The sequence below is a fragment of the Manacus vitellinus genome, unplaced genomic scaffold (assembly GCF_001715985.3).
Source record: "Manacus vitellinus isolate BGI_N305 unplaced genomic scaffold, ASM171598v3 scaffold_27_pilon, whole genome shotgun sequence".
Classification (NCBI taxonomy): Eukaryota; Metazoa; Chordata; class Aves; order Passeriformes; family Pipridae; genus Manacus; species Manacus vitellinus.
The window spans coordinates 4,083,830-4,096,413 of NW_021940039.1; the positions used below are offsets into that span (position 1 = coordinate 4,083,830).

General features: G+C 49.6%; 2 protein-coding genes across 4 annotated transcripts in view; one reads left to right on the plus strand and one right to left on the minus strand.

Moving 5' to 3' along the window:
* Positions 1-2,881, plus strand: part of RALGDS (ral guanine nucleotide dissociation stimulator) — a 43,587-nt gene extending 40,706 nt beyond the window's left edge. Inside the window, 3 exon segments of the mRNA XM_029960572.1 lie at positions 5-414; positions 553-667; positions 834-2,881. Coding sequence (XP_029816432.1) covers positions 5-414; positions 553-667; positions 834-1,009 — 701 coding nt within the window. The 3' untranslated portion in view covers positions 1,010-2,881.
* Positions 1,615-10,344, minus strand: GTF3C5 (general transcription factor IIIC subunit 5). 3 transcript variants are annotated; one of them, XM_018074329.2, is made up of 11 exons: positions 10,139-10,344; positions 9,456-9,654; positions 8,487-8,682; positions 8,028-8,132; positions 7,407-7,521; positions 6,664-6,744; positions 6,049-6,146; positions 5,298-5,380; positions 4,860-5,002; positions 4,064-4,226; positions 1,615-1,836 (listed from the first exon to the last, which is right to left on the minus strand). In XM_018074329.2, exons 1-10 carry the CDS (start codon positions 10,263-10,265, stop codon positions 4,069-4,071), a joined length of 1,305 nt encoding a protein of 434 aa, XP_017929818.1. In that variant the 5' UTR covers positions 10,266-10,344; the 3' UTR covers positions 1,615-1,836; positions 4,064-4,068. The 3 variants fall into 3 exon arrangements, with proteins under 3 accessions (XP_017929818.1, XP_017929819.1, XP_017929817.1); XM_018074330.2 differs by lacking the exon at positions 1,615-1,836 and adding an exon at positions 2,156-2,520; XM_018074328.2 differs by lacking the exon at positions 1,615-1,836 and having other exon boundaries at positions 3,558-4,226.
* Positions 10,345-12,584: the final 2,240 nt, after the last annotated feature.

Here is a 12,584-nt window from a genome sequence, read left to right on the forward strand (position 1 = left end):
CAAGGCTCTTGTGCCTCAGGTGGCTGTAGTTGTGTCGGTCCCCCATTGTCACAGGTCAGTGAGATCCCTCTGGCCTCCCTCCCCCAGCGCTGGTACGCCCCGTCTGTGGCCGATGGAGAAGCTAAACCCACTGTGTCCTCCGCATCCCCTCTCCTCCCTGCCCTCCAGTTCTGGGAATCCACCTCCCTCTCCTCCCTGGACACGTCAGGCATCGGCTCAGGCTCCAGCAGTGCCTCCTCCTCCTCCGTCTCCTCCACGCCGGTGACGGCCTCCCGCACACACAAGCGCTCGGTCTCCGGCATCTCCAGCTACTCCTCACTCTCGCTGCCCCTCTACAACCAGCAGGTCGACGACTGTTGCATCATCCGTGTCAGCCTGGCTGTGGACAATGGCAACATGTACAAGAGCATCCTGGTTAGTACAGGGCCCCGTGGTGACAGGGAGGGGTGGCTTGTCCTGCTCGGATGCAGGCATGGCTTGTTTTGGGAGGAGGCACTAGTAGGAGGGAGGCTTTTTGCAGTGTTCTGGGCTAATAAAGCTCTGGGCTCACAGGTGACGAGCCAGGACAAGACCCCAGTGGTTATTCGCAAGGCCATGGCCAAGCACAACTTGGACGGGGACCGGCCTGAGGACTACGAGCTCGTCCAGATCATCTCGGAGGAGAGAGGTGTGTGCTGGGGTGGGGGCGGCTTTCCTGGGGCCAGGCAGCCCTGCAGCTTGGGCAGCACCAGGTCGGAGCTGGGCTGGGAGGTGACACTGAGGGGGACAACTCTCAGGTTGTCCCCTTTCAGGGACAGGGTGCCCGACTGACCCCCATCCTTGCTCACTTTCAGAGCTGAAGATCCCCGACAACGCCAACGTGTTCTACGCCATGAACTCCGCTGCCAACTATGACTTCGTGCTCAAGAAGCGGGGCTTCTCCAAGGGGGTGAAGATCAAGCACGGCTCCAGCTCCACCCTGCCCAGGATGAAGCAGAAAGGCCTGAAGATCGCCAAGGGCATCTTCTAGCCTCAGCCCCACTGCCACCCATCACCGACGGGGCCTTGGGGGCAGGCTGCTCCGGGCTTGGCCGTGGCCAGTCCTTGTGCCGCCCTGCACGGGAGAGGAGCCACCCCCGCCTGGGGGCACGGCCGTGCATCCCCCTCCTCCCGCACCGAGCCGGGCTGTTGGACAACTGGTGTCGGCCTCTGCCTCTCTCTGCACAAGCCCCCATTCCAATCAGGTCTTTTTTTTCCTACCCAGGAAGGCAGCAGCGGGGGGATATCTCTATTTTTTTTTGTTGTTTTATTTTTTAAAACTTCCACGGTGCGCCACTCGTCCAGCCCCGGCCAGCCCAGAGCTGGAGCCCGCCTCTGCCGTAGGTGCCTTGTGTCCGAGCGAGCCGGGAGCGGCGACTCGCAGAGGGGCTGTTGGACAGGAGCAGAGCATGAGCCACCACCCTGGGGCTGCACAGGCTCCCACCCGGCGCAGTGCTCTCCTCCCCAGCTTTCCTGGTGGTTACCTCCACGTCTTTCCTCCCTGGGATAGCCGGCATCGCCACCACCGCACATCTCCGCCCATCCTTCCCTTGGGAGAAGCCACGGATGCCCCGGGCTGGGAAGATGCAGCCCTGTGCTCAGAGCCCTGTGGAGGAGGGCTGTGTCTGTGCCGTGAGGGAGTGGATGCCCTGTGCTCTCCACAGCTGGAAGCCTGCGTGGTCTCGCTCCTCTCCCGATCCAGCGCTTCCTCCAGCTGGACTTGGAATGGCCCGTGTTCAAACTTGCACCAAAGATCAAATGCCAGTGTCTCTTCTGCCGTCGGGGGAAGCTTCGGGCCGTGCCCCCAGCGCTGCCAGCCTAACGAGGAGGAGGAGAGCAAAGTTCTGAACTCGTGTAAATAAGAGATTTTGGGTCTGCGTGGGCGAGCGAGGAGCTGGAGAGCTCAGCATGCTCCCGGTGCCCCGGCTGCCACTGCCTGACCCTCAGAAAGTGCCACTCACCTTGGGCTTTAACCAGACTTTTTCAAACACTGACCATGGGAGAAGCAGCAATGAGACTTTTTTTGTATAAAACAAAAAGGTTTACTGATTTTTTTTTTTTTCAGTATTTATTGGTTGTAAATAGAAGAGGCAAACTTGTACATTTTACTAATCCAGCTTCCCCCTGCCCTGCAGCCCAGTCCCTCTCCTGTCCCCACCCTGGTATTTAAGGCTGCTGGGAGGGACATTGGCAGCAGCAGCAGCTTTGCTCTGCTGTGCTCATGGGGTGCAGACCCTGCCAGTCCCCCCCTCCCAAATTTCTACCACTAGTTGCTCGAGCAGGGGCAGTTGCTTGTTTTAATCATTGTAGGAAACACTAACCAAAGGGGGACCTTCTGTTGCTCCTGGCTCTATCTCTGTTTTTTAAGCGCTTCATTCCAGCAGATCTTTTCTCTTCCCCGTCTGTCGGAGCTGCCAGGTGGGTTCGGTGCCTTCCTCAGCTCCAGGAGAAGGACCACGCTCCAGGGGCCAGGGCTGGTGACAGGAGGTGGGCTGCAGGTCCCTGGCACCAGGTGGGGAAGAGGCTGCTTGGGTGTGAGTGTGGCTTCCCCAGCCCTGCGTCCCCACTGCCCATTGCTGCACATGATGGGAGCTCCTGGCTCCCTGACGCAGGGGCAGCCTCCTGCCTCCCACCCTGCCCAAAGCCCAGCCCCTTCCCTTGGGCACCAAATTCCCTCTGCCAGCTCCTGCCTACCCTGGGACTGTCCCCTCCCTTCCCACCAGTGTCCCCAGCAGCCCAGTGTCACTGGAGGGACTGGCTGTACCATATGTATTTTGTACCACTTCAATGAAGGACACACTGCCCAGTGTGACTTGTACACAGCAATGTAATTAGTCTTTGCAATAAAATACTGATGCTCAAATGTCTCTGCCCCCAGGCAGGGGTTGTCCTGGCCTCCTTCCCCAAAATGCCAGCACCTTCCTGGAGAAATGGGTGGACCTGACTGGGGGGGAGGCAGTTAATACCTTATGTTCACTCTGCTGAGTTGAGCTTTGTTTTGTGTTTGAACTGAAAACCAGGCTTTTTGTTTGAGCGACCAGGGCCTGAATTTCAAATGAACCATATTCATTTGAACCTGGGGCTGTTGCATTTTCCAATGGCAATTTGCTGGTTTTACTCTTTTTGCTACAAGCAGTTGCTTTAAGAGCAAATGCCCCAGTCCTTAGGGTTGGAGGCAGTGATCTGCCTGGGTTTGAGGTATCATTCCTCAATGCAGGAGGAGGAGGCCTTACACCTGTTATGAAAGAAAGCTTAGCTTCAGGTGTGCTTGCAACACACTGAGGAATGCACAAGACCCACAAAATGCCACAGATCTTTAATTTCTGTGCCCAGGTGGGAACATACCAGCTGGTGGTGCCAGACTAATGGCCAATGTGGCCAAACTCTGAACCTGAAGCTCTCCCCCTTTGCCAGCTGCCTTCAGTCCTTGTTAACTACTGGGGAAGTCAAAACAGGACTAAGTGCATTAGCTAGTGAGGACAACATACACTACATCCCAGGAAGGGAATTATTCATTATTCATACTCAGACTCAGACTGTGTGTTTTCCTGCTGGCTTTATTTCCAAAATGGCCAGCAATGCTCAGTGCTGAAGGCAGGCACAGTATTTTCATTCCCTTTGGACAAGCAGAAGGGCAGAACCTGCCTTAGGGACTCCAGAAATGCTGGAGTGCTTCTTCCAGCATCTCCTCAGGCACCTTTTCCATCTTCCACACAGCTACCAACCTGGACAGAGTGCAATTCCCACACATGGAGAGAGCTGGGAATGCAGCTTCTCCTCTATCCTGGTGTATTACCAGCTGGTTTGGATTCTGGGCTCGCTCTGGGGAGTTTGTTGAGCTTGCTGGAGGCTTTCTTAGCCAGCAATTATGAAAATGTAGGCAAAGACTCCCAAACATCCATAATGATGGCCACCAGCAGTCAGTGCAGAGAGAGTGGCATCATTGTAGTACAAGCTCTGCTTTCCCAGATCCTGGGCATGGATCTGAACCCTCAGCTCTCAAGGAGCAAGAGACAGTTTTGTCCACAGCAGCCAGACTGCTCACCCAGTTCACACATAGTCCAGTATTTCTGTCTCCATTTCATTTTCACTCCCATCAGAAGGCTTGAAGTCTTCTTCCTCCTCCTCTTCATCCTCCTCATCCTCTCCAGACTCGTATGCCAGCTGCTCTTTGCAGTCTTCACTGCTTGTTGTATTTGAGAAAAGAGCTTAATTGGGGAGAAAGAAAGACACTGTGATGCCTCTCTCAGTGAAACCTGGGGGCATTTGCAGTAGAGTTCACACAACATGTGAGAGGAAGGCAGAAGCCACGGGGGCACAGTTAATGTTGCACATCTTAACAGAATCTGATCGAGCCCAAAGCAATCCAGGAAAGCAAGCAGAACAGCAGCAGAGCTGTAGTGCTGTGCCTCCTCTCCCAGCTCATTCTGATCTAATTCACTGGGATATTATTGCTTTGGCCCAGCATCACACACAAACAACTTCCTCACTTCTTGTTCAGTCAGTAATGACAAAAAAAGTAAAATGCCACCAACAGATACATCAGTAAGAATAAGATTTTGATTATCACTGTGCAAAGACATTTAACACCTGAAGGCTGTGACACTGAGAGGATGAAATAGAAAACCTTTACTTCCAGTCATTCCTAATGCCAACCCACCTTCACACTGCAGAACAGCCTCAGCTACAACACAAAGAACACCGAGGGGTAGCACAAAGGAGGAGGCAGATGCAGGAAAGCCTCTGCCCCAGTGCTGACTTCACCCTCCTCCCCTCAGCCTACAACATCTCCACACCATCAGGAAGGCAGTACAACAGGGTGATGTTCAAAGCATCCTTACCAGGCCTTGTGGATCTGATGATCTGCTTTATCATCAGGGACATGCTGTCCCTCAGGTCATCACTGGTCTTGGGAAGGCACCACCCATCCCGCTCCGTGCATTCCGACTCTGTGCCGTCATTCCGGTGGATGATCTTCTGCAGGCTGAAAAGCAGCAAAAGGGAAGGAGACATTAGTCTTCTGCACTCAGGTGTGGGCTTTAAATGAGGCAGACTATGGCTTACTGCCATTTCACTGAGCTGGAATAGCACAGTTGATTATCCAGGTAATTGTCATATGGGAAAGGAAGTTCATGCGTGAAAAGTCTGTTCTACTTTTATTCAGAAGTTAAAAACCTCCGATGTTCCTGGTCAAGGGGAGAGAGGTGAAGGGACAGGGTACAAGCAATAGACTTTGAAATCTGTCTCTAACACAACACTCAGCTGCCAGTGTGCAATACCTCTCCACATTCAAGTCACAGAGCTGGTAGAACATCTGTCGATATGGGGGTAAAGCTCCTTCTCGGAAAACGTAGATGGATTCCTAAAAGAAGGAAAGAAGGAAAGGATTCATGTGCATTTTATGGTGTAACAGGACAGCTCTGGGGTAACTGAAAGGTACTTCTCATGGGCTGATTCAAGAACAAGGCACTTCCAACACAAATCAGTTCTAAGGAATGTCTGCATGTGGCAAAAGATAAAGCTGGATGAGGAATGCCCCAAAATTTCCCTGCAGTCATAGAAACAACAGCACTGCTGTGCAGAGAACACACTTCATTCACCTCTTCAACCTGCAGCTCTGCCTGCAGCCTGTCACTGCATAACACTGCATTGTGGTTTTCATTCTAGCAAAAATGGAAGAGTAAGACTCATTTATTTATTCCACCCTGCTGGATTTCGCAGCATGACCTGATAAAAGACACGGTGATTTTTTGCATTTCACCACCCATGAAGTTCCAGTTTTATCAATTGAAGCCAAATGCTCATCACACCTCACACCAGGGCTGAGAGCACCAATCCTACCTTGCAGCATGTAAGAAATACACTCAGTGCACAGCAGGTGAAGCCCTGGAGTGCCAGATACAAATAGCAGCTTCCCAGGCAAACCTGAGGACATCAGCTCGCTCACAGCTGTCCCCCTGATGACTGATAAACCAGGAAACACTCCTACTTCACTGAGCTACTTCAAGACTAAATAAGAGTCATGCTTACCTTCAGTTTATACCTGCTGGAGGGGGGCTTTTTTGCCCCAGATGCACCAGCTGTACCCAGCCCCTGTTTGAGGTCGTGGACACTGACTGTGTGGCTGACTAAAAACAAAAACAAAGACAATCCTATTAGAGACAACCTTGTACTGTCACTTCTCTCTGTTGATTCAACAAAACCAGACCAACCCAGCAATTATGGCTGCCTGAGTTTTGTTCATTCTTCAGAGATGTCACTGGGCAGTCATAGGGAAGGTGCTGAGTTTGTTGTGTTTTTCCACAGCGTGTACTTGTTCGTAATTTTAACCTTTTCTACTCTCCCTTGACAAAGAAAAGAGAACTTCCCCCTTCTCTGCACCATCATTGCTAATTCTGAGCACAGAACTCCCTCCTGCCTGCTAACAGACACTGTGGCTCAGCCAGACATGCTTCCAAGACTCCCACACCACTTCCCAGCAGGAGATTCTTCTCCTGGCTTAATGGCAGCACTGTACTATAACCAGAAAACAACCTCCAGCTTTGGCTCAGCTAGAACAGAGAAGACCCTTCACCACCTGTGACCAGGGTGGGGTACACACATAGACCCAGAAGACCAGGCAGCCCTTCTGCTGGCCCAACCTACCTTGTTTCTTGACAGTGATGGGCAGGCTGTAGTTGTAGGTGCTGCGTTTTGCTTTCACGGGCATGTCATTAGGGGCATAACCTGGAGGTGAAAAAGGAAAACCAGTAATGAACTGAGGGCAAGCACCCTGCAGAATATCCTTGGCTCAGTAACACAAGGGCTGGACTGGTGTGGGAAAGGCAGGCTGGTCTTTGGGATATGCTGACTTTAGCAAGGTTGGGAGAAGAGATCAATAAAACCCTTTAACTTGGAAAAAAAATGTGACCTGATGTCAATGAGTGGATGCCAGCTCTGTCATGGACTTATTAGATGTCAGAAACTCCTTTTCCTCAACTTGCCCTCTGCAAAATCAGAGCAGGGGTACCCCGTGTCCAAGGTCCAAGACCCAAAATCCTGCACAGGATGCTGAGGTCCCTAAGGAAAAGCTACTATGGAAGCACCAGAATTCCTGCTCAGTGCCTCCCTGAGCAAGGGGGAGGATGGTCTGCTACATCCACTTGGGCTTGGGACACATGAAGGAGGGAAGTCAGAGTCTGGAAGGTGCCAAATGAGGAAAGACATATTGCATACTATGAAATAAAGTATTAAAGGAGTTTAGAGAGAACTACAGCAAGCAAGGAGCTCAAAAGGTGACATCAGAGCAGAAATATGGCAAAAGAGTTTGAAAAACACATAAAAAGAAAAGTACTACCAGGATTAACCAGAAAGCAGAGAGAGCAGCTCTGTGGGTTGGGCCCTTTTACCATATTTCATTCCACAGCGAATTCGGAAGTCCAGTACTTGATAAATCTTTGCTTCAGGGTGTTTTCTGGGGTCATACCCAAACCTAACCCACAAGCTTCTCCAGGGACCTGTCAACTGCATAAACACACATGGGGGAAGATGGTTACAGAAAAGCAGCACAGTGTTGCACTTTCTTCAGTACAGGGGTGCAAAGGTTCTTGAAAAGTTCTAATATTCCCCTCACTGCCCAAAGATTATTTCTTTTCCCAGCTCTTTCCTCAACTTGACATGCCAGTATTTATTTATGCCCACTGGAACATGGGCAATCAGTGCATCAAAACACAAATATTTGTGTGCTTTTAAAAACTAACCTGCAAGGTCACAGGTGTTTCTGTGGAAAAAATTCTGCTACTATTTCCAGGTGGACAATCAGAACTGACCTGCAAAGCTGATTAGAACCAGTGGAGCAAACAGGTACTGAGTCCTCCTTGGCTTTAACTTCTGTTCCAAGGCAAGGCTTTCCTTCCCTCTTGTCTCTTTACATAATATTAAGCTCAGGTACTTAGTGGTAGGACCTCAGAGGTGGTGAAGGACCAGGAACACCCAGCTGCTGCTCCCTTGCTCACAGGTGTACCACTCACCATGTAATAGGCCAGATATGGCAGCAGCAGCTTCAGCTTGTCCGGGTGGACACTGATGTTGGCTTTGACTGCATTCCGAGACCAGACAGGACGGACTTCAAAGAGCTAAAATGACACAGAAACAACCACAGAACAGTGGGAAGTGGGTCACCAATGGCAGATCAGCTTTCCAAGAGGATTTAGTTCAGCATCAGGGCCTTTAGCCTCTCAATATGAGCTGTTGGAACAGCAATGTAAGAACTCGTCGCACAAAAAGGAACTTAATTATTGAGTTGGCTACAGATTCAAATCTTGATTTGCAGGACTGAACTGAACACAGCAGTGTCAGCAGCATCTACTGAAACCTGCTGTATCAGTCAGTGAAAATCACCAAGAATTTCTGGAGAATTCAGAGAAAATGCAGTTTTTCCTCCAGAGCTTGCTGCAGCAGAGTGCTCAGGTCAGGAATAAGGCACCCACCTTTCTCAGCTCCTCCTCCACCTTTTTATCCACAGGATTGGTGCACACTTTCTTCCAGGTCTGTACAGCAGCATCCAGTGGCTTAGCTGGGATTTCCTCATCATCAAAGTTCACAAAGATGGCATTGTGTGGGCGACGGGCCCTGCTGAGGCCAATCAGGTTCTCACCAGACACCTGGGGGTTGTTGTATCCCTCCCTAAGGAACAGGGAAAGGCAAGGAGGGACTCAGCCACATGAGCAATGGGCTGGTTTAACTTTGGCCCAAACTCCCTTATCACATACTGGTATCATAAAAGACTGTCATGACAGCACTGAGGAAAGAACATTTAAATATAAAAAACTTTTCCAAGTGTGCATTCAGTGGCACACTGACAGAGGTGCTCCACCCTGGCTGGCAGAAAATCCTCAGGCACCTGGTCCTGATCTGTATGAAATGTATTTGAGCACTAAAGGCTTCACCCTCTGCATTTGTCCTCCTGTAGCTACTGCATCTACTCAGTGGTATAGGGGCAAAGCAAGAGGGAAATGCAGGTTCCAGTTCAATCTAGAAATTCCTTTTCCTTTAAAAAGTGCTGATGAAGGTCAACAGTGAGAAAATGAAAGATGTTTCTTGTGGGAGATCTCACAGATTGTTGTTCTGGAAAAGCCAACTGGGGCAAGGCAGGCACAGGAGCACATGGCATCGTCTCCTGCAAACCCTGCCCTCAGGTCCAGCCCACTGGAATCAGCAGGAAGGTGTCCCTGCATCCCACACTGTGTGAGATGTGCTGGGAGAGCACCAGTCACCTTCACCACATCACCACACCCCCTCACCTGGCAAACCCTCTACTGCTGAGGTTGCCACTGCCAGACAGTTTCTGTTTGTTTTGGGGAGTTTTTTGCCTCTGTTGTGTCAGATCAAGGGGGATAAAACAGAACAAGGCAGCAGCTTAAACAGGTGAAATCCACGAATGATGTAAAGGCACTGACCTGTGCTGAATATCTGGACGATAAAAATAGTCAATGGGAGTGTCCAGACGTGAGAAAATTGGTGGTGGGATGTAAAGAGGTAATTCCCTGTTGAAGAACTCTTCCTTCTCTGGTTTGAGCATCAGGACTTTGTCATACATGGAGGTTTGTTTGCCATCAGGACCAGAGTGCATTGCCAGGTACTGGAAATCAGACATTCCTGGGAGAAACAGAAGTTAAAACACTGTGAAGTTCATTAATTATATTAACATTTATATTATTACAATACATCATAATATAATAAGTTATATATAATGATATATTATATCCATTATATAATATATTAGGTATAATGATATGATATATACTTTATATACTAGTTACACAATATACTATAATATTACAATAGACTATATAATAATATATCATAATACATTATTATATGTATATTTATAATATATATGTATAGTATAATATTATTATATATTATATTGTAATTATATATTATTTATATGAGAATATTTAACAATATTTCTCACACTAAAGTTTCAGGAGCTAAGAGTCTGCTAAGTTTATGTAAAGGTTTGTACAGTAAGGACACTTGATTTGCTTTCCAGTTCTGAGTTGTTTAAAGGGAAACACTTCCCTTTCCCGTCAAATATCCTCATCTCTAAGCCACATGGACACAAATCCAAGCATTTTACCTTGAAATTTGTAAACAGTGGTGACAATCCCAAGGATCTCCATGTCAAACTGGACTTCTGGCTGGATTTGTTCCTCGGTGTCCAGCTGCTTCTTCCTCCTGCTCCTCCTCCTGACCCTGAGCAGCATGGTGGAGGTGGGGAAGCGGTTGGCACACACGGGGTGGCAATAGGGGTCCTTGGGGCGAAAATACAGCTCCAGCCTCTTGGCAGGGNNACACACTTGTCCTTGAGTAGCCTGAGGTCAGTCCCTGGCTAAGGTAGAACTGGCATTGCTGTGTGAGAGCCCTGCAGGTGCTGCTTTTGTGGGCTGGAGGCCAAACTGAAGGAAATCACTCAGTCTAAGAAAACTCCAGAAAACATAAACAGCACTGACGAGAAGCCTCATCCAAGCGCAGGAGGCTGAAATCATATTAAGCCGCGCAATAAAACATATTATTGGCAACCTTTGAGAAACCTTGTGCTCAGAACACACTGGGGAATGCACAAGACTCAGAAAATGACAGCAATCCTTGAAGATGATTCCATCTAACATCAGCCAGACTGGTCACCAAGTTCACACATAATCCAGAATTTCTATCTTCACTTTATAGTCACTCCCATCACGAAGCCTGAAGTCTTCCTCCTCCTCCTCATCACCCTCATCACCCTCATCTCTCTGCAGGCTCATCTGCCAGCTGCTCTTTGACATCCTCACTGCTTGTTGTATTTGCCAAGAAGACAGGGAAATGGACAGGACATAAACAACAGGCTTTGAAATCTGTCTCTAACAGAACACTCAGCTGCCAGTGCAATACCTTTGCACATTCAATCATAGAGCTGGCAGAACATCTGCCATAAGGGGGTAAGGCTCCTTATGGAAAATATAGATGGATTCCTAAGAGAAGGAAAAAAGGAAAGGATCCATATGCATTTTATGGTGTAACTGGAGCTTTCCCATGAACCTGCAAAAATGAAGTTTGTGCTCCCGATTTCAGAAGAGAAGGAACTCAGCCAGGTGAGCAATGGGTTGGTATGACTTTGGCCCAAACTCCCTTATCACATACTGGTATCATAAAAGACTCTCGTGACACCACTGAGGAAAGAACATTTAAATTTAAAAAACCCTTCCAAGCTGCATTCAGTGGCACACTGACAGAGGTGCTCCACCCTGGCTGGCAGAAAATCCTCAGGCACCTGGTCCTGATCTGTATGAAATGTATTTGAGCACTGAAGGCTTCACCCTCTGCATTTGTCCTCCTGTAGCTACTGCATCTACTCAGTGGTATAGGGGCAAAGCAAGAGGGAAATGCAGGTTCCAGTTCAATCTAGAAATTCCTTTTCCTTTAAAAAGTGCTGATGAAGGCCAACAGTGAGAAAATGAAAGATGTTTCTTGTGGGAGATCTCACAGATTGTTGTTCTGGAAAAGCCAACTGGGGCCAGGTGGTCACAGGCCAGAGGAACACATGGCATCGACTGCTGCAAACCCTGCCCTTGGTTCCAGCTCACTGGAAGCAGCAGGAGGTCAGCTCCAGCCTGGGAGCTCCCTCACCCTGGCCCTGGCCCCCTCCAGGGTTGGGCTCCTCACCCTCCAGCCCCTCTGCATGGAGGATCTCCACATGCACAGCAGAATCTCCACATGCACACACAACCTCTGTTCTCCTCCCTGTGTCTGCAGCATGGCCCCAGTGTCTCGCACCAGCCCAGGGTTCTCCACACACATGAGCCCAGCAGCTCCAGCACAGCCACTGACCCCACTGTGGGGTACCAGGGCCAGGCTCTGCCTTGGTGTGTGAATGAGAGCATGTGGAGGATGAGGCTTGTGGGCAGTTGTGCTCCTTGCCCTGCCCTGCATGGAGCTGGAGTTCCCCAGCCTGGTCCAGCCCAGTGTATGCCCAAAAACCCATGTAGAATCACTTCCCATGTGGGTTTATTTTGCCCCAGTCAGTTCCTGAGTGATGATCAGCAACAGGTCAGGATTGGTTTGCATTCACCTGTTGCACTTGCAACTGTCTAAAAGCTGGTTGGTATGAGCAGGGACATTGATGATAACATGGGGATACCCAGAGGACAGGTCAGGATTGGTGCTGTCCTGCCTGGGACCACATGGGCAATGAGAGAAAACAACCCCAGAGCCAGCAGGTTCAGAGGGGAGAGACTGGGCCCTGGCTGTCAACAGCTTCCCTGGACATTGGGGTGTCACAGGTCAGGGGACACACACTGCCCATAGATGTCCCTTCCTGCCTGACCTTAAGGTTAGTGACAAAATCCTGTCATGGCAAACACAAGGAGAACCAGAATCACTCAGTTGCAAGCAAGCCTTTAATTGATCTTTAAAAGGTGTTTTTTCTTAAGTTCAGAACAGCAACCCCGACTGGGTGATGTTGGCAACCTGGGGCAGGCTCCGATAGACCGAGTTCCAGAAGGTTACAAACCGGGATCTCAGGTCCTGCTTCACGGAGTTCTTGT

Excerpts from the sequence above, each read along its gene's own strand:
- GTF3C5 (XM_018074329.2), bottom strand. The coding sequence starts at position 10,265 with ATGCTGCTCAGGGTCAGGAGGAGGAGCAGGAGGAAGAAGCAGCTGGAC. Across the intron at positions 9,655-10,138 it reads CACTGTTTACAAATTTCAAG|GAATGTCTGATTTCCAGTAC; the intron begins GTAAAATGCTTG and ends TGTTTCTCCCAG. Across the intron at positions 8,133-8,486 it reads TGGAGGAGGAGCTGAGAAAG|CTCTTTGAAGTCCGTCCTGT; the intron begins GTGGGTGCCTTA and ends GTGTCATTTTAG.